The following is an 18,213-nucleotide window of genomic DNA, read 5'->3' as shown; positions in this document are numbered from 1 at the left end:
AGTCTCACTCCCCATTTTACAGATGAGGTAACTGAGGCCCAGAGAAGTGAAGTGGCTTGACCAAGGTTACACAGCAGACAAGTGGTGGGGACGGGATTAGAACCCATGACCTCTGACTCCCAAGCCCATGCTCTTGCCACTAAGTCACTTGAAGTGGTTGAAGTCGGCTTGGGGTCTGGATTTCCACCAGGTCTTTGAAATGTGATTTAGAGGTTGTGAGACCTAGACCACATCTATCCTCCTTGTCCTTTCTAAGACCCGCCAGAATTAAGGCAGGAAAGAAGGATATGAGCAAACTACTCTCACTCTAGACGACAATTGAGGCATCTTTGTCTAGTGGGCCTTTGGGTGTCCACTGTTTTTCTAACGTGTTTAGGAGAACTTTCCTTCTTTTAAGAATCACAGTGACTTTACCAGGAAAACAAATTCTACTAGAGTACTTGATCAATATGCAATCACGGCTACTTATTTTTCTATAGACTTCTGAACAGATAGACAAAGACCAACTGAATGAGTAACTTGGCTCCCTCGGCTTCAACTATCATCTCTATGCAGATGACACCCAAATCTATGTCTCCTCCCCTGTTCTCTCCTCCTCCCTTCAGGCTCCTATCTCCTCCTGCCTCCAGGACAACTCCACCTGGATGTCTGCCCGCCACTTAAAACGCAACATGTCCAAAACTGAGCTCCTTATCTTCCCTCCCAAACCTTGTCCTCTCCCTGACTTCCCTGTCACTGTGGACAGCACGACCATCCTTCCCATCTCACAGGCCCGCAATCTTGTTGTCATCCTTGACTCAGCTCTCTCATTCACCCCACACATCCAATCCATCACCAACACCTGCCGGTCTCACCTTTACAATATCGCCAAGATCTGCCCTTTCCTCTCCATCCAACGGCTATCACGCTGGTACAAGCTCTCATAATATCCCGACTGGATTATTGTGTCAGCCTCCTCTCTGATCTCCCTTCCTCCTGTCTCTCCCCACTCCAGTCTATTCTTCATTCCACTGCCCGGATCATCTTCCTACAGAAACGCTCTGGGCATGTCACTCCCTCCTTGAAATACTCCAGTGGTTGCCTATCAACCTCCGCACAAAACAAAAACTCCTCACTCTTGGCTTCAAAGCTCTCCATCACCTTGCCCCCTTCTACCTCACCTCCCTTCTCTCTTTCTACTGCCCACCCCCTACACTCTGCTCCCCTGCCGCTCACCTCCTCACTGTCCCCCGTTCACACCTATCCCACCATCCAACTCCATCCAGCCCACGTCCTACCGCTGTTCTGGAATGCCCTCCCTCCTCAAGTCCACCAAACTAACTCTTTTCCCCTCTTCAAAGCCCTACTGAGAGCTCACCTCCTCCAAAAGGTCTTTCCAGACTGAGCTCCCCCTTTTCCCTTTGCTCCTCCCCCTTTCCCTCCCCTCAGCTGAGCCCCCATCCCTCTGCTCCCCCCACCCTCTGCTCCTCCCCCTCCCCTCAGCACTGTGCTCATTTGTATATATTATTTATTACCCTATTTATTTTGCTAATGAGGTGTACATCCCCTTCATTCTATTTATCGTGATAATGTTGTCTTGTTTTTGTTTCATTCTGTTTCGTTCTGCCATCTGTCTCCCCCGATTAGACTGTGAGCCCGTCATTGGGCAGGGACTGTCTCTATCTCTTGCTGAATTGTACATTCCAAGCGATTAGTACAGTGCTCTGCACAAAGTAAGTGCTCAATAAATACTATTGAATGAATGAACTTCTTCATTTGACTAGCATCTACCCTTCTACGGCTGAAGAGAGTGAAGAGTGCTGAGGCCAAGACATTCTTTAAAAAAACAACAACTCAACTCCATCTGCCACCTCCAAAGGGTATCCTGCCACCCGAAAAGAGAAAATAGAGAAGGAACAAATAGATTTTTCAGAATGAAAAGTTGCTGAACCTGGTTTAAGCTGCCATTTGCCTAAGAGTTTAAACAAGAAAAGCACATGAAAATTTTAGATATGCTTTACCATACTACTAAAATTAGCAGACTCTAAACAAACTAATAGTCCACATATCCTTTTATAGCTTTATTTCTCCCCACTACCTCCTGGGCTAATGCCCAAAACCATGTAGGAGCTATTTGTGCATATGGTATAGTGGTTAGAGCATGAAAGAAGGGTCAAGAGTTCACTCTAGTAGCTAATTCTCATCCTCACCTGTTTGGAAAATATCTGAGAAGATAGGCAGGGTGGAATGAAACCAATAAGTGAGTTTGATAATGTCCAAAACCATGAAGAAGCTATTTGTGCCTATGGGGTAGTGGTTACAGCATGCAAATGGGGTCAAGAGTTTACTATAGTCACTAATTCTTGCCCTCCCCTATTAGGAAAATCTCTAAGCAGATAGGCAGAATGGAATGAAACCAACAAATGAGTTTGATAAGGAGTACATGTGGCTAAGTAGAAAAGATAAAAACAGTTCAACATGGTGCTTAGGAGGTGATGCTCCTCTGAAAAACTGGCTATAAAGCCTGTGAGACCAAGAGAATACTGCCAATAGTGATAGGCCTCGCAAAAGCTAGACATAGCTGCTAACCAAAGAAAGTCCTGCACAGTAGAGGAAAGGTCTGTGCAATTGTCTTTTCAGTTACACTCATAGAGCAACCGATCACCTTTAACTCGGAAGGGATATGGGAGTGAGCCTGGAAACTAATATCATGCCATCATGACTCCTTGAACGAGTCGTCTACACCTGCTGTCTCAAATTCCTCTCCTCCAGTTCTCTCCTAGACCCCCTCCAATCTGGCTTCCGGCCCCTTCACTCCACAAAAACCACCCTCTCAAAGGTCACCAATGATCTCCTTCTTACCAAATCCAATGGTTCCTACTCTATCCTAATCCTCTTTGACCTCTCAGGTGTCTTTGACACTGTGGACCACCCCTTTCTCCTGGAAACGTTATCCAACCTTGGCTTCACTGACTCTGCCCTCTCCTGGTTCTCCTCCTATCTCTCTGGCTGTTCATTCCCAGGCTCCTTCGTGGGCTCCTCCGCCTCCCACCTCCTAACTGTGGGGTGTCCCTCAAGGTTCAGTTCTCTGTCTCCTATTCTCCACCTACACTCACTCCCTTGGAGAACTCATTTGCTTCCATGGCTTCAACTACCATCTCTATGCAGGCGATACCCAAATCTACATCTCCCCTGATCTCTCTCCCTCTCTCCAGGCTTGCATCTCCTTCTGCCTTCATGACATCTCTACTTGGATGTCCTCCCATCACCTCAAACTTAACACATCCAAAACAGAGTTCCTTATAGTCCCACCCAAACCCTGTCCTCTCCCAGACTTTCCTGTCACTGTAGATGGCACCACCATCCTTCCCGTCTCACATGCCCATAACCTTGGTAATATCCTTGACCCCTCTCTCTCATTCAATCCACATATTCAATCTGTCACTAAATCCTGTCAGTCCCACTGTCCCAACATCGCTAAAATCCGCCCTTTCCTCTCCATCCAAACTACTACCATGTTAATGCAATCACTCATCCTATCCCATGTGAATTATTGCATCAGCTTCCTTGCTGACCTCCCAACATCCAGCCTCTCCCCACTCCAGTCCATTCTTCACTCTGTTGCCCATTTCATCTTTCTACAGAAACGTTCAGGACACATCACTCCACTCCTCAAAACTCTCAAGTGGTTGCCTATCCACCTCCGTATCAAACAAAACCTCTTTACCATTGGCTTTAAAGGACTCCATCACCTTGCTCCCTCCTACCTCACTCGCTTCTCTCCTTCTACAACCCAGCCCACTTATTTCACTCCTCTGGTGCTAACTTTCTCACTGTGCCTCGATCTCTCCTGTTTCACTGCTAACCTGTGGCCCACATCCGTCCTCTGGCCTGGAATGCCCTCCTTCCTCTAATCTGCCAGACAATTACTCTGCCCCCCTTCAAAGCCTTATTGAAGGCACATCTCCTCCAAGAGGCCTTCTGTGCCATTCTGACTTGCTCCCTTTGCTCTTCCCCCTGCTCCAAGCCCCACAGCACTTATGGATATATCTGTAGTTTTATTTACTTATATGGATGTCTGTTTATTTGTATTGATGCCTGTCTCCCTCCCTCTAGACTGGGAGCTCATTGTGGGCAGGGATTGTCACTGTTTATTGTTGTATTGTACTTTCCCAAGTGCTTACTACAGTGCTCTGCACACAATAAGCACTTAATAAATACAATTGAATGAATAAACAAATCAAATAGTATGAACACATCACAAATCTTAACCGTAATTTGAGGCAACCTGGATAATTTCTAACTGACAATGCTTGTGCATTGCCAAGAAAATCTAAGTTCAAATAACACATGCAAACATTTAATGAGAAAACAATGAAATTGGCTTTTATGATGCTTCCAATTATAAGGCTGGAAACACTCCTTATGCCTCTTAGTATTGAAGAAAAAAAGCATAATTAACCTAAAAAATAGCTATACGAAGATCAACACAGTCAATTGTTATTTTTATTGAGTGTTTAACTGTGAAGAGAGCTGGCATAATCACTTGGGAGAGTAATATGGAGTTAGTAAAGATGAATGATGCTCCAATGAAATTTATATTCTTTAACTGAATTTGTGTCGGTACTCTCCCAAGTGTTTAGTACATTGCTCTGCACACAGTAAGCACTCAATAAATACGACTGATAGATTCAAAGATGACACTATTGCTGGGGAGATTTTTTTTCGGGGGGGGGGCGGGGTGTACAAGCGTGGCTTGTTAAACCAACATGTGATAAACCAACATGTGACCTATAATCCCTTCCACACGACGTGCTGATATAGATTTGCTGCCTATTTTGTGTCCCCACTACAGATTGGAAACTCCATGTGGGCAGAGAATGTGTCCACCAACTCTGTTATATTGTACCTACCCAAGCACTTAGTACGGGGCTATGCTCAGGGTAATAAATATGATTAACTGATTGTACGAGTTACCCACATTTTCATTCCTTCTTCTTGATGTCTCAATCTTCCCAAAGCCAATGTTTTAGGCAGTCTTCCCATTTCTAATTGTAGCACACCGGGCTGAACTCTCTACTGCTACCTCACATGATTTGTTGTTTTTCTTCATTCAATCTTCATTCAATAAATAATATTTATTGACTGCTTACTGTGTGGAGAGCTATGTACTAAATGCTTGGGAGAGTACAAAAAAAGTAGAAGACACACCAAAGGGGAAAAAGACACATAAGGAACTTATATTCTAGTGAAGACAGACACGAAATAATTTACAGATCTATAGGAAGTACACAAATAGTACTCTACAGGAATTGATTTGCCCAAAGGTACAGAGGTGAGAGTTGGGAGGATATGATTCAGGGAGAAGAAAGTTTAATTGGGAATAGCCTCCTGGAAGAGGTGGAATTTCAGAAAGGTTTTGAAGATGACAGGCATATTTGAAAGCCTTGACTCAGCCAGGGTCAGAGGTAGAATTGAGGAGAAGGCAACTGGAGAAGGTGAGCTTAGGAGGAGCAGAATGTGCAAACTGATGTGTAGTAGGCCCATCATCTTCAACTGCATCCTTTCTGATGTATCCTTCCCCTCTGCCTTAGACCACACTCAAAATTCATCTTTACTAAAATGATTTCTCTGTAGCTCACTATGCCTTCCAGTTGTGGTCCCATCACCTCTCTGTGTTCAGTCCTGTCTAAACTCTTTGAACAAGTTGTACACATCCGCTGCTTTCCCTTCCTTTTCTCCAACCACTTTCTGAACTCTCTACAATCTAATTTCTACCCCTTCCCTTCTACTGAGACCAAACTCTCCAAGATCACCAGTGAGCTCCGCCATGCCAAATCTAATGGGCTCTGCTCTATCCTAATTCTCCTTGATTTCTCCGCTGCCTTTGATTACGCACACCACTTCTCCTCCTACATCTCTGGCCACTCCTCATCAATCTCTTTTGCTAGCTCTTTGTTTTTTGCACCCTATCTTGGGTAGCCTTCAAGACTCTGTTCTGGGTCCCTTAGTTTCTCACTTTACATTCATTAGCTCCAGCTTCAGTTACCACCTCTATGCGAAGGTCCTATAGTCCTAGGTGGTAGTGTGGCTTAGTGGATAGAGCACAGGCCCGGGAGTCAGATGGACCTGGGTTCTAATCCTGGCTCTGTCATTAGGCTGTGTGATCTTGGCAACTCACTTAACTTCTCTGTGCCTCAGTTACCTCATCTGTAAAATTGGGATTGAGACTCATGGAACAACCTGATCACCTGGTATCTACTCCAACGCTTAAACCAGTGCTTGGCACAGAGTAAGAGCTTAACAAATACCATAGTTATTGTTATTATTATTATTGCATCTCCATTTTCCCCAACTATAAAATGGAAGCAAGCCATTCTGGACAACAGATTAGATTTGCAAAGCATCTGGGAACAGATGACTTTATATAGTGATCAGCAGTTACAAAAGTGACAGCTGTCAATCTCTCTAATAATCTACAGAAGGGAAAACAAGGGCTACTGCTTTTAAAAAAAATTAAAACCAGATCCGAAATGTCCTTTCACTTTTTCATTTAACCTGAACATGCATTAAAAGAAGTCATAGACAAAACACAGTCCTGTCCTTTTTTTGAGCAAATCCTCAGTCAGGAGTGGTCATAATCTAATGTCCTGACCATTTGCAGCTATTAAAGGTCTGATCTCATTCTCTGATAAGAGTTCATCCCCAAATCCAATGACCGGGCCAAATTCCAAACTGGGTAATTACATCCTGTCTATGTAAAAATTACCCCTGCAGTTTTCGATTAGATAAGGTAACCTTTGCTTCCTTTCCTCAATTGTACTGTATTCAGCTAAGGAGCAGCTGCTTTTTCATCAGTGATAACTGAAATGGTCTCTGTAAGAAGATGGCCTGTCAGTTTTTAAGGCTTCAAAGAACTTGGTGATTATTCGTGAAGGGAATTTTATAAGGAAGGTATTACTCTTGTTCTGGATGATCATTGCTATGGTAATTGATATTTACTCAGAGCTCACAGAATGTAGAATATTAGGTACCAGTCACATTTTCTGCATTAAAAATTGAAAGAACTCCCCCTTGGAATAAAAGCATTCTCAAATGCCAGCAAAACCTTTGTGTGTTACCTTAACAGCGAGCTATTATTCAAGCCAGTGAGCACCATAACATCTAAGGAAAGGGCAAATGTTGGCCTTTAATTTCACTCATTTGGAGCCTTGATGGTTCTTACATTTGATGGTTTAAAAACAAGCCCAATGTCAAATTAATTTCCCTCAGTACAAATAAAGTGATTATACACTCACTCTGTATCTAGTTGGGGTTATAAAAAAAGATGATATAGGTTGTGATTATCATTTCAATCTATTATTTCAGCAACGAGGTTTTTTATGCTATTTGTTCAGTGCCTACTGTGTGTCAGGGCACTGTACTAAGCACTGGGGTAAATATAAACTAATCAGGTTGGACAAAGTCCATGTTCCACGTGGGCTCACAGTCTTAATCCCCATTTTCCAGACTAGGTAACTGAGGCACAAATAAATTAGGTGACAGCAGACAAGTGGTGGAGCTGGGATTGGAACCCATATCCTCTGACTCCCAGGCCCATACTCTTTTCAGTAGGCCATGCTGCTTCCCACTTTGTACTGATTAACAAAAGGTTTCCTTTACAATTCTGGCACTACAAGCAAGCACTATATGACTCTATATTCCAAGAAAGCCTCCAAATAATTTAATAATTTTACTGGAATTAGTGGGGGTTTTTTTCTTCCTTTGTGATGTTAGTTATTTTTGTTGCTGTTCTCTTATGAATTGATAACATTCCTAAGAAAATCTGGTGTCAGAAATAGAGTGATAGTGAAGACAACATTGTTGCTATTAATTATTACATCTTGGAGGAAAAGCAATACGTTTTTTAGATAGAGAAAGATATCTCATCAATCCGACATAGAAAAATGATAAAGAGGAGAAAAGTCAGTGTCTTACCTTGGCTGTATCTACATCTTCTAACTTTGGACCTTCAGCTGCCTCTTGCTCTTCACTACTCCCCTCATCAATATCACTATCTTCATCCTGGGTCGAATCTCTCTTGGGTTCAGCAGGTGAAGTCTTCCTACCCTTTCCCTCAGACTCCATCCCGGTCAGGATTCCAGCTCCAACACCTTTCTTGGGCTCTCCTCCCTCTTCGTTTGGAAAGGTTTCTCCTGCCACACTGCAGGAAGGACTGTCAATTCCACTGTCTCGATTTGGTATTTTCCCATTTCCATTCTGCTCGGCAGCTGTGTCTTTAGCCCCGTGCTCTACTCTGGGCTCTTCACTGGGATTCACCGGAGAATGGTCCTCATAGTTTTGGCTCTCCCCGATGTTGAGTTCTTTAATTTTTATTAGGTCTGTGTTAGATTGCTCTGCAGTGCATAATACATCTGGCTCTTTCTCATCTGGCTCGCCTCTTTCGCTTGCAGAGCTGCCAGAACTTGCCGTCTGCTCTTGGTCTGCTGCATTTGGTTGTGGTGAAGAATCCAATCCTGATTCCATCTTAAAAGCTAAACTTAACTGGCCTCTTTGAAAGACGTGAATGGGTTGCCTGAAAACGGGGGGAAAATGATAAGTGATTTTTGGTGCAAAACCAAACAAGCCAGGTTAACCATATGATTTTGTTTGAAGTCCAGCCTGCCACCTAAAATCATAAGCACGTCTTGCTGGAGTGAGAAATGTGGTTTTGGAGCAAACCCATTTACAGAAACAAATCACATTCCTGCACACAGATCCAAAAGGGAGACAAAAAAAAAACTAATGGTATTTGTTAACTTGATTATCTTGTATCTACCCCAGAGCTTAATACAGTACCTGGCATATAGTAAGTGCTTAACAAATACCATAAAAAAATAGTTACGTGCTTACTCTATGCCAGGCACTAAGCTACATGCTGGGGTAGATGTCCCACATGGGGCATTCAGTCTTAATCCCCATTTTATAGATGAGGTAACTGATGCCCAGAGAAGTGAAACCCTTGCCCAGGGTCGCACAGCAGACAAGTCCCTTTATTGCTGTATTGTACTTTCCAAGTGCTTAGTACAGTGCTCTACACATAGAAAAGCACTCAGTAAATACGACTGAAAGAAAGTGGAGGAGCTAGGATTAGAACCCAGGTCCTCTGAATCCCAGACCCATACTTTTTCCATTAGGCCACGCTGCTTCTCAGCATGACCTGGGATAATAAAACACTGTGTGAAAGGATGTATTTCTGAATATCAATGAGAATTTTACAATAGAATTGCTCTCTAGCTTTTGTAAGTCAGAGGCTTGATAGAATTACAGCATCCAGGACTTTAGTGATAAAAAAACAGCCTTACAAACCAGGCCCCTTCTTTTCTCGTATTTACAGGCATATGATTCATTTCATACACCCCAGACAATCAAATAAACAAAAACACACCAAAAAGCAAAACCCAGAACTGAGATTCTACCCATTTTGTGCCCTGAATAATATTGTCAAGTAACATATATTGGAATTTACGGGTCTTTCTGCAATTTAGTTTCAAATAAAACCTTGGAAAAGTGATTGCTTTGAAAATGGAGTTCTTACTTCCAAAAAAGGATAATGTCAATTGTAGTCATAAACATGCTTAATCCTGTAAACTACCTCTCAAATCTAAAAGCTATTTTACAAAAAAAAACAAAGTAGTTTGGTGAGTGAGCATCACATATCCTCCCCCGCTCTAGACTGTAAGCTCATTATGGACAGGGAATTTATTGTTGTATTGTACTCTCCCAAGTGCTTAGTACAGTGCTCTGCACACAATAAGAGCTCAATAAATACCATTGACTGAATATCCTGTAATTGCTTGTACTATCCAATAAGGCATTATAGTTCCATATCAAATCTGGAAACTTCAAACTGCTCATTAGACATTTGGCTACATTTTTACAACATTTCTGTGATGTGGGCAAGATACAGTTCACTTCATGTCCACAGATCATTTCATAGGAACATCAGGATAAAAAGGTAGGTTTTATTCTCAGTTGAAATGTATTTCCTATATCCATTTCTTAGTACAGTGCTCTGCACACAGTAAGTGCTCAATAAATACGACTGAATGAATGAACTGAATGAAATATCATAGTCTAAAAAAGTTCCAAGACATAATTACCAGATGCTTTCAAATTTTTCAATTAGAGAGTTGATGTCCGATGATGCTTGTGATCCTCCTTCTACTGGCAGCGAGCTTCTGGATAGTCTGGGGTCAGCAGGAAGAGGTCTACAAGGCGCTGGAGGTATTAACTCAAAATCTCTTTTCCATCCAACAGGTTTGAGATGGACAGGCTTAGGAGGTACTAATAAAATACAATTTCAAAAGAAAATAAGGATCCATCTTCATCCTATTAAATTTATATCAACTAGGAAGAAGGTACCATCTGTTGAACTCCATGCTTTAGAATCTGCCCCTTCACCATTTTATCCTTCCATTGTTTCCGGTGCCTTCACAAACCCTAGGAGAGGTTACCAATAATTTTATCTCATTCTTGTACCAAGGGGAGAGGGGAAAAAAAAGGATGACCAGCTTGCTTTCTAATTTTCAGACTTTTGACCAGGTCTTTCACTGAACAGAGAGACTGAAAGAAAATAACCACTTCCGCATTTCTCAACCGGATGCCTCTCACATACGGAAAAGAAATGGTTTTGCAAGAGTAAACATAGCAATGATTTCTACCAGCAAATTAACTCCCTTCTTCTGCTGGCTTCTCCAAGTTTGGAGCCTGTCAATTTGGCACATTGCTGTGGAGTTGTGTAAAAGAAGCTCAAACACTTCATTGTGTGTGCAACATTCAACAATGAAAAGAACAATTCCCAGTTTCCCCCACCATTCTGAACCCCTGCCTCTTGTGGCAGAATCTTCTTTATGAGTTTCCTTCCTCTTTTGTTGAACAAGACAAATAAAAACATCAGTTAAAAAACATCTAGCTGGCTGAGGAGAATTTAATGAAAAGGTTCAGCCTGAAGTTTTTCAGCATCAAGTTACAGGTACACAAACTTCTGAAAAAGGTTCAGAAAATAATAAATGAGTTCTTCCTGTGTTGTTTTGCATCTATGTACACAATTAACCATGGCAACGGATGCATATGCAGTGAAAACGACTTCGACTTAAGGCTCCCCCCTTGAAAATCTAAATAAATGACAATGAAATCAGTGCAAATTGGCACTGTTTTAAATGGTGGTTTTATGTAGTCTGTCAAGCTTAAACAATTCAGTGACAAAAATACTAAAAGTTTAACCCAGAAAATTCCTCTTTGAATAAGTTATTTTCAAAGTAAATTTGAAAAAAGAGTCGATTTAGAAGGAATTATTATAATGTGATTAATACAGCAAACATTGATTGGAGATCCACAAAACAACTCCATTCTAATAGATATCTCAGTTTGGTGAATAAAATCTGCATGGTTAGGGAAAAACAAAAATCAATCCTTTCTCCATGAATTATAAATGTAGCCCTGCTGTTGGCCTAATCGGGGAGTGGGGGGGTGGAGAGAGGGGGCTGAGGAAAATCACTGCTTTGGGAATTGGTTCTAATCCTGGTTCTTCCTGTAGCTAGCTAACAGGGGTGAGGACCATGCATGCCCATCACAATGTGCTGCACCTTTGCCTGCTTTATCAATCATATTTATTGAATGCTTACTCTGTGCAGAGCACTGAATTAAGAGCTTGGGAGACTAAAATATATCAATTATAACAAACACATTCCCTGCCCGCAACAAGGTACTTGTTTGCTGCATTCTAGGCCATATCAGGAATAGGACTGGGAAGGAGGAGAGATTTCAAGGGCAAGCCACTAGAACTATATAATTAATTCCCTGATGCAGGTTCTTGTTCCTAAAATCCCAGGATTGAATCTCATCTGTCATTTCTGATGGGGGACTCCATCAGTATATGTTCTAGCCTTAACAGCCAACAGAAATGCAGAGTGGCTAAGAATAGTCATATTTCTGTTTATTTAAAGAGGGAGATGTATAAAATAAAAATAAATGAATTTTGGTATTTAAGGGCTTACTATGTGCAAAGCACTGTTCTAAGCACTGGGGGCGGATAAAAGGTGATCAGGTTGTCCCACGTGGGGCTCACAGTCTTAATCCCCATTTTACAGATGAGGTAACTGAGGCTCAGAAAAGTTAAGTGACTTGTCCAAAGTTACACAGCTGACAAGTGGTGGAGCCAGAATTAGAACCCATGACCTCTGACTCCCAAGCCCGGGCTCTTTCCACTGAGCCACGCTGCTTCATACTCATACACATATTGTTGTAGGCTAGTGGGCCTACTGATTATCTTTACATTTTCAAATGCTGTTAGGAAGCCCTTCAACTAAATGTTGACAACACCATTATCTCACTTTAGAGGGTTTTCTAAGGTTGCTTTGCCTTGGTTGATCGAGGGAGTGGGATGTGGGTAGAGCAAAAGCAAGAAAGAGAGAGACAAGGCATTCTTTCATATATATGGTATTTTAGCCTAGAAGCAGCTTGGCCTAGTAGATAGAGCCCTAGTAGATAGTAGTAGAATCCCAGGCCTGGGATTCAGAAGGATTTGTGTTCTAATCCCGGCTCCACCACTTGTCTGCTTGTTTGATCCTGGGCAAGTCACTTCACTTTTCTGTGCCTCAGTTATCTCATCTGTAAAATGCGAATTATGACTGTGAGCCCCATGTAGGACAGCGACTGTGTCCAAACTGAATATCTTTTATATAACCCAGCACTCAGAACAGTGCTAGACACATAGTAAGTGCTTAACAAATACCATCATTATTATTATTACGGTTAGCAAGTGTTTAGATTTAAAATCTCCTTAGCAACTTGTGTCCTTAATTATTAAAAGCCCTCCTTCTACCAGTGGTAGATTCCAAGTGCTTATATCTATTATCCTTCTGTCTCTTGGATAACTGCAAAAATCTCATTGCCTAGAACAGGAAGAGGAATCTTTACCAGAAATTTCATTATCCACATTTAAAGAAATTATGCTGCAAGCTATCCAAATGCCAGAAGAGCATGGAGATAGCACGATGTATTACTATAGAAAGACATATGACTCATCCAGCCAAATGAGCCCATTGACTAGCTTGCAAAATGAAATCGGTGTTATTTTCTTTCCCCTTAAAAATCTACAACCTCAGGAAACCGGAAGGCATTTCAAATCTCAGTACTTCACTAAATGAAGCATTATACATTTTTAGATTGTTTTTGGTGGAGCTGTAGCATTCTCTGATCTTTACAGATTCCACAGTTCCAGGATACATTCTTGATCTGCCCAGTGCGGGGCAGAGGGGGAAGACTTTAGATACAATCTTGATGTAATTAGCCCACCTGAACTAAACATCAGCGGAGGGTGGATGAAATTTTCATTCAGGCAATATTCAGTATGAAATTCATGTATTACAGTAAAATGTCAAGATAGAAAAAGACCCGCATGCTCTGAGCCATTGCCTGGATATTAACAACATTCTTCTTCCAAAGCAGCAGTGGTCTCTGCCTCCTACAACACTCTGTTCCCATATCGAACCATCACATCTGCTCCACTATCTGGGGCTATGTGCAACCACGATCACTCAGAATCCCCCCAGAGTCCTTACAAGCCCCGTATCAGAGAAGTCCCAAAGAGGAGCTACATTTGGTTTATCCAATATCAGAGTTGCATTCTGTGGTCTCTCCAGGGAATAAAAACATTGACCCCACCGAGTGACCCTGAGTTGGCTGCAGCGGCACAACTGGTTGAGCAGATGCAGTAAATGAACTAAGTTTAGCCTGTCCACCTGATAGTAATATGGGGTCGGGGGAGGAAGAGGAGGAAAAGGGTGCAGATGTGGGTGAGGGAGACTAGACTAGAGACTAGAGGGAGGTAAACTTTACATATTTTACCTATTGTGCATGGATCTTGGTACTGGATCCTCATCAAGAAGTTGAGTTGGTTGCTCCTCTGTCATATTTCATTCAATTGCATTTATTGAGCAATTACTGTGTGCAGAGCACTGTACTAAGTGCTTGGGAGAGTACAATATAACAAGAAGCAAACACATTCCCTCCCCACAACAAGCTTAAAGTATTTCTGATATGCTGAATGTAGATTATTCAGCCCTAGAGGGGATGTAAATTGGTCATATTGCCTTGAAAGATTTGGTCCATGCAGGAAAAAATCCTCCAAGTTTTCCTAGGCCAGCTCTTAAATGAAAAGTTAGCACAATGAGAAATGACTGCCTTTGTCATAACTAGTTGAAAATAGTAAAATGGTAAAAGCACCCTTCAAGTGTACCCAATATGTACCCACGAGACATAACCTTCGGGGCAAAACGGTCTTTATTTTTATGGTTCTGCATCTCAAATTCTGCAATGATCATGATGAAATAGTCATGACACCAGAGCAATTTCTGCTTAATCCGCATGGGCATTTATCTCCAGAAGAATGTGTATTTCCTGAATCTATATTATTTTAATGGAAAAACCCAAAACTAGAGTACATAAGGAAAAGATGAAAATGGAAGAACTAAAAACACTTACCTTGTGGTTTTTGCAGAGAATGTTTTCTGGGTGATGGAGACTTGTTTTGGAGACTTTTTCCAGTTTGCTGAATACATTGTAGAGGGCTGAGGCACTGCAACTTCCCACATGCTTTTGATGCCAGACTTGAGTCAATGAGACATTCGGTCTGAACAGAAGCATGGGAGCAACCTGAGAGAGAGATGAGAGTGGGGGGAAAAATGGTTGAGCAAGATTTTCCTTTTCCCTTGAAAACTTGCCACACTTTTCAGGGATACACACCAATCGGATGCTTGTAAATAAAATTTGATTAATAGGCTACTTTTTAAAATTCCAGCTTTGCAGAATAGATTACAAACTCCTTATTTAGAACCATTTCATTAACTTTATTGAGTACATCAACTGTTGGTATCAAAAAAATTCCAATCACAATATCCTGGAAGTAATTATTTCCTTTAAACAAGTCATCTGATTTAGGGTAAAAGTCTATAATCTTAGCCACGTTTTACTTGCATTATTTAAGAAAGGGACTACTAAAATCACCTCAGCAGTAAAACGAGGCATGAAAACCACACATACTGAGGAAAAACAATAATTTGATACACACATTGATTAACAAATTAATGGCATTGTCCAGATTATTCATGTTTAGATACCTTACAGAAAACTTCAAAGCAGGTAAATCAGGCAGATTTGTTCATTATTATAGGTACATTCCTGAGATCTTTTATAAAGAGGCTCTCTCCAGCGGAGACCTCTCCTTCTCCCACTCCCCCAGACTCACCGGTAAGGGAGGAGGCGTCGGCTTCCTCCTCTCGCCCCGATGCCGCTTCCGCACTATCCCTCCTCCCCCCTCCCTCTCCTTCCCCTCCTTCGAAGCCCATATCATTCGCCTCTACCACCCACTCCAGTTACTTGTCGCCGTCATCTACCGCCCTCCCGGTCCCACCTCCGACTTCTTCAACCACCTTGACCCCTTTCTCACCTTCCTTCTCTCCTTCTCTCTGCCCACTCTGATCCTTGGAGACTTCAACATCCATACGGATGTACCCGACGACTCCTCTGCCGCCCGCCTGCTATCCCTCCTCGACTCTGCCGACCTCCTCCTCCACCATACCGCGCCCACTCACCGACTCGGTCACACCCTCGAACTCGTCATCTCCTACCGCTGCACTATCTCCTCACTCACCAACTCTGCAATCCCTCTCTCGGACCATAACCTTCTCACCTGCCTCATCTCTCACACTCCCTCCCCTTGCAAATCTTCGCTACTGCCCCACAGAGACCTCCGCTCTCTCGATCCCATCCGTCTTTCCAATAGCATCTCGCCTCACCTTGCCGCCCTGTCCTCTCTTCCCACTCTCGATGATCAGGTCTCCGCTCTCAACTCCACCCTCACTACTCATCTCGACTCTCTCGCCCCCCTTTCCCTCCGCCGCTCTCGCGCCACTAACCCACAGCCCTGGATCACCTCCTCCGTCCGCCTCCTACGCTCCTATGCTCGAGCTGCTGAGCGCCGCTGGCGAAAGTCCAAGCACCAAGCCGACCTCACACACTTCAAATTTATCCTTTCCTGCCTTAACTCTGCCCTCTCCTCCGCCAGGCAAAGCTTCTTCTCCTCCCTCATCGACACCCATGCCCGTCACCCCCGCCGATTGTTCCGGACCTTTAACTCTCTCCTTAGGCCCCCTGTTCCTCCCCCTCCCCCATCTCTCACCCCTAATGATCTGGCCACCTATTTCCTCACGAAAATCAACACGATCAGGTCTGAGCTCCCCAAAGTCACCCCTCCGCCTCTCCCCTCCCCCCCAACAACCCCCTCCCCTACTTTCCCATCCTTCCCTGCAGTATCCTCAGAGGAGATCTCCTCCCTCCTCGCAAGTGCCACCCCCTCCACCTGCGCCTCGGACCCCATTCCCTCTCACCTTCTTAAAACCATCGCCCCTGCCCTCCTCCCTTCCTTAACTTCTATTTTTAACCACTCAATCTCCAAGGGCTCCTTCCCCTCTGCCTTCAAACACGCCCACGTCTCCCCCATCCTAAAAAAACCCGCTCTTGACCCCACTTCCCCCTCCAGTTATCGTCCTATCTCCCTACTACCCTTCCTTTCCAAAATCTTAGAACGAGTCGTCTACAATCGATGCCTAGAATTCCTTAACTCCCATTCTCTCCTAGACCCCCTCCAATCTGGCTTCCGTCCCCTCCACTCTACCGAGACTGCTCTCTCTAAGGTCACCCATGACCTCCTTCTTGCCAAATCCAATGGCTCCTACTCCATTCTGATCCTCCTTGACCTCTCTGCTGCCTTTGACACTGTCGACCATCCCCTCCTCCTCCGTACCTTATCTCACCTTGGCTTCACGGACTCTGTCCTCTCCTGGTTCTCCTCTTACCTCTCTGGCCGATCATTCTCGGTCTCCTACGCTGGAGCCTCCTCCCCCTCCCATCCTTTAACTGTTGGAGTTCCTCAAGGGTCAGTTCTTGGCCCTCTTCTGTTCTCCATTTACACTCACTCCCTCGGTGAACTCATTCGCTCTCACGGCTTTGACTACCATCTCTACGCAGATGACACGCAGATCTACATCTCCGCCCCTGTCCTCTCCCCCTCCCTTCAGGCTCGCATCTCCTCCTGCCTCCGGGACGTCTCCACCTGGATGTCTGCCCGCCACCAAAACTCAACATGAGCAAGACTGAGCTCCTCATCTTCCCTCCCAAGCCCGGTCCGCTCCCAGACTTCTCCATCACCGTGGATGGCACGACCATCCTTCCCGTCCCGCAGGCCCGCAATCTCGGTGTCATCCTTGACTCGTCCCTCTCGTTCACCCCACACATCCTATCCGTTACCAAGACCTGCCGGTTTCACCTCTACAATATCGCCAAGATCCGCCCTTTCCTCTCCACCCAAACGGCTACCTTACTATTACGGGCTCTCGTTATATCCCGGCTAGACTACTGTGTCAGCCTTCTCTCTGACCTCCCTTCCTCCTCTCTCGCCCCGCTCCGGTCTATTCTTCACTCCGCTGCCCGGCTCATCTTCCTGCAGAAACGATCTGGGCATGTCACTCCCCTTCTTAAACAACTCCAGTGGTTGCCTATCGACCTCCGCTCCAAACAAAAACTCCTCACTCTAGGCTTCAAGGCTCTCCATCACCTTGCCCCTTCCTACCTCTCCTCCCTTCTCTCTTTCTACCGCCCACCCCGCACGCTCCGCTCCTCTGCCGCCCACCTCCTCGCCGTCCCTCGGTCTCGCCTATCCCGCCGTCGACCCCTGGGTCACGTCCTCCCGCGGTCCTGGAACGCCCTCCCTCCTCACCTCCGCCAAACTGATTCTCTTTCCCTCTTCAAAACCTTACTTAAAAATCACCTCCTCCAAGAGGCCTTCCCAGACTGAGCTCCTCTTCCCCCTCTACTCCCTCTGCCATCCCCCCTTTACCTCTCCGCAGCTAAAGCCTCATTTTCCCCTTTTCCCTCTGCTCCTCCACCTCTCCCTTCCCATCCCCACAGCACTGTACCCGTCCGCTCAACTGTATATATTTTCGTTACCCTATTTATTTTGTTAATGAATTGTACATCGCCTTGATTCTATTTAGTTGCCATTGTTTTTACGAGATGTTCTTCCCCTTGACGCTGTTTAGTGCCATTGTTCTTGTCTGTCCGTCTCCCCCGATTAGACTGTAAGCCCGTCAAACGGCAGGGACTGTCTCTATCTGTTGCCGACTTGTTCATCCC

The 18,213-nt window shown here is 44.1% G+C and overlaps 1 protein-coding gene across 2 annotated transcripts in view; it reads right to left on the bottom strand.

Moving 5' to 3' along the window:
* Positions 1-14,670, bottom strand: part of FGD3 (FYVE, RhoGEF and PH domain containing 3) — an 85,121-nt gene extending 70,451 nt beyond the window's left edge. For both annotated transcript variants that reach the window (XM_029051348.2, XM_029051346.2), the window contains exons 1-3: positions 14,506-14,670; positions 10,122-10,305; positions 7,957-8,554 (exon numbers count right to left, since the gene is read on the bottom strand). In XM_029051348.2, the coding sequence (XP_028907181.1) occupies positions 7,957-8,505 (549 nt within the window). In that variant the 5' untranslated portion in view covers positions 8,506-8,554; positions 10,122-10,305; positions 14,506-14,670. The remainder of the gene's footprint in view (positions 1-7,956; positions 8,555-10,121; positions 10,306-14,505) is intronic.
* Positions 14,671-18,213: the final 3,543 nt, after the last annotated feature.

This window comes from Ornithorhynchus anatinus, chromosome X1 (genome assembly GCF_004115215.2).
Source record: "Ornithorhynchus anatinus isolate Pmale09 chromosome X1, mOrnAna1.pri.v4, whole genome shotgun sequence".
NCBI lineage: Eukaryota > Metazoa > Chordata > Mammalia > Monotremata > Ornithorhynchidae > Ornithorhynchus > Ornithorhynchus anatinus.
The sequence above is the reverse complement of the archived record's forward strand: the minus strand, read 5'-3'. Positions and strand labels throughout refer to the sequence as shown.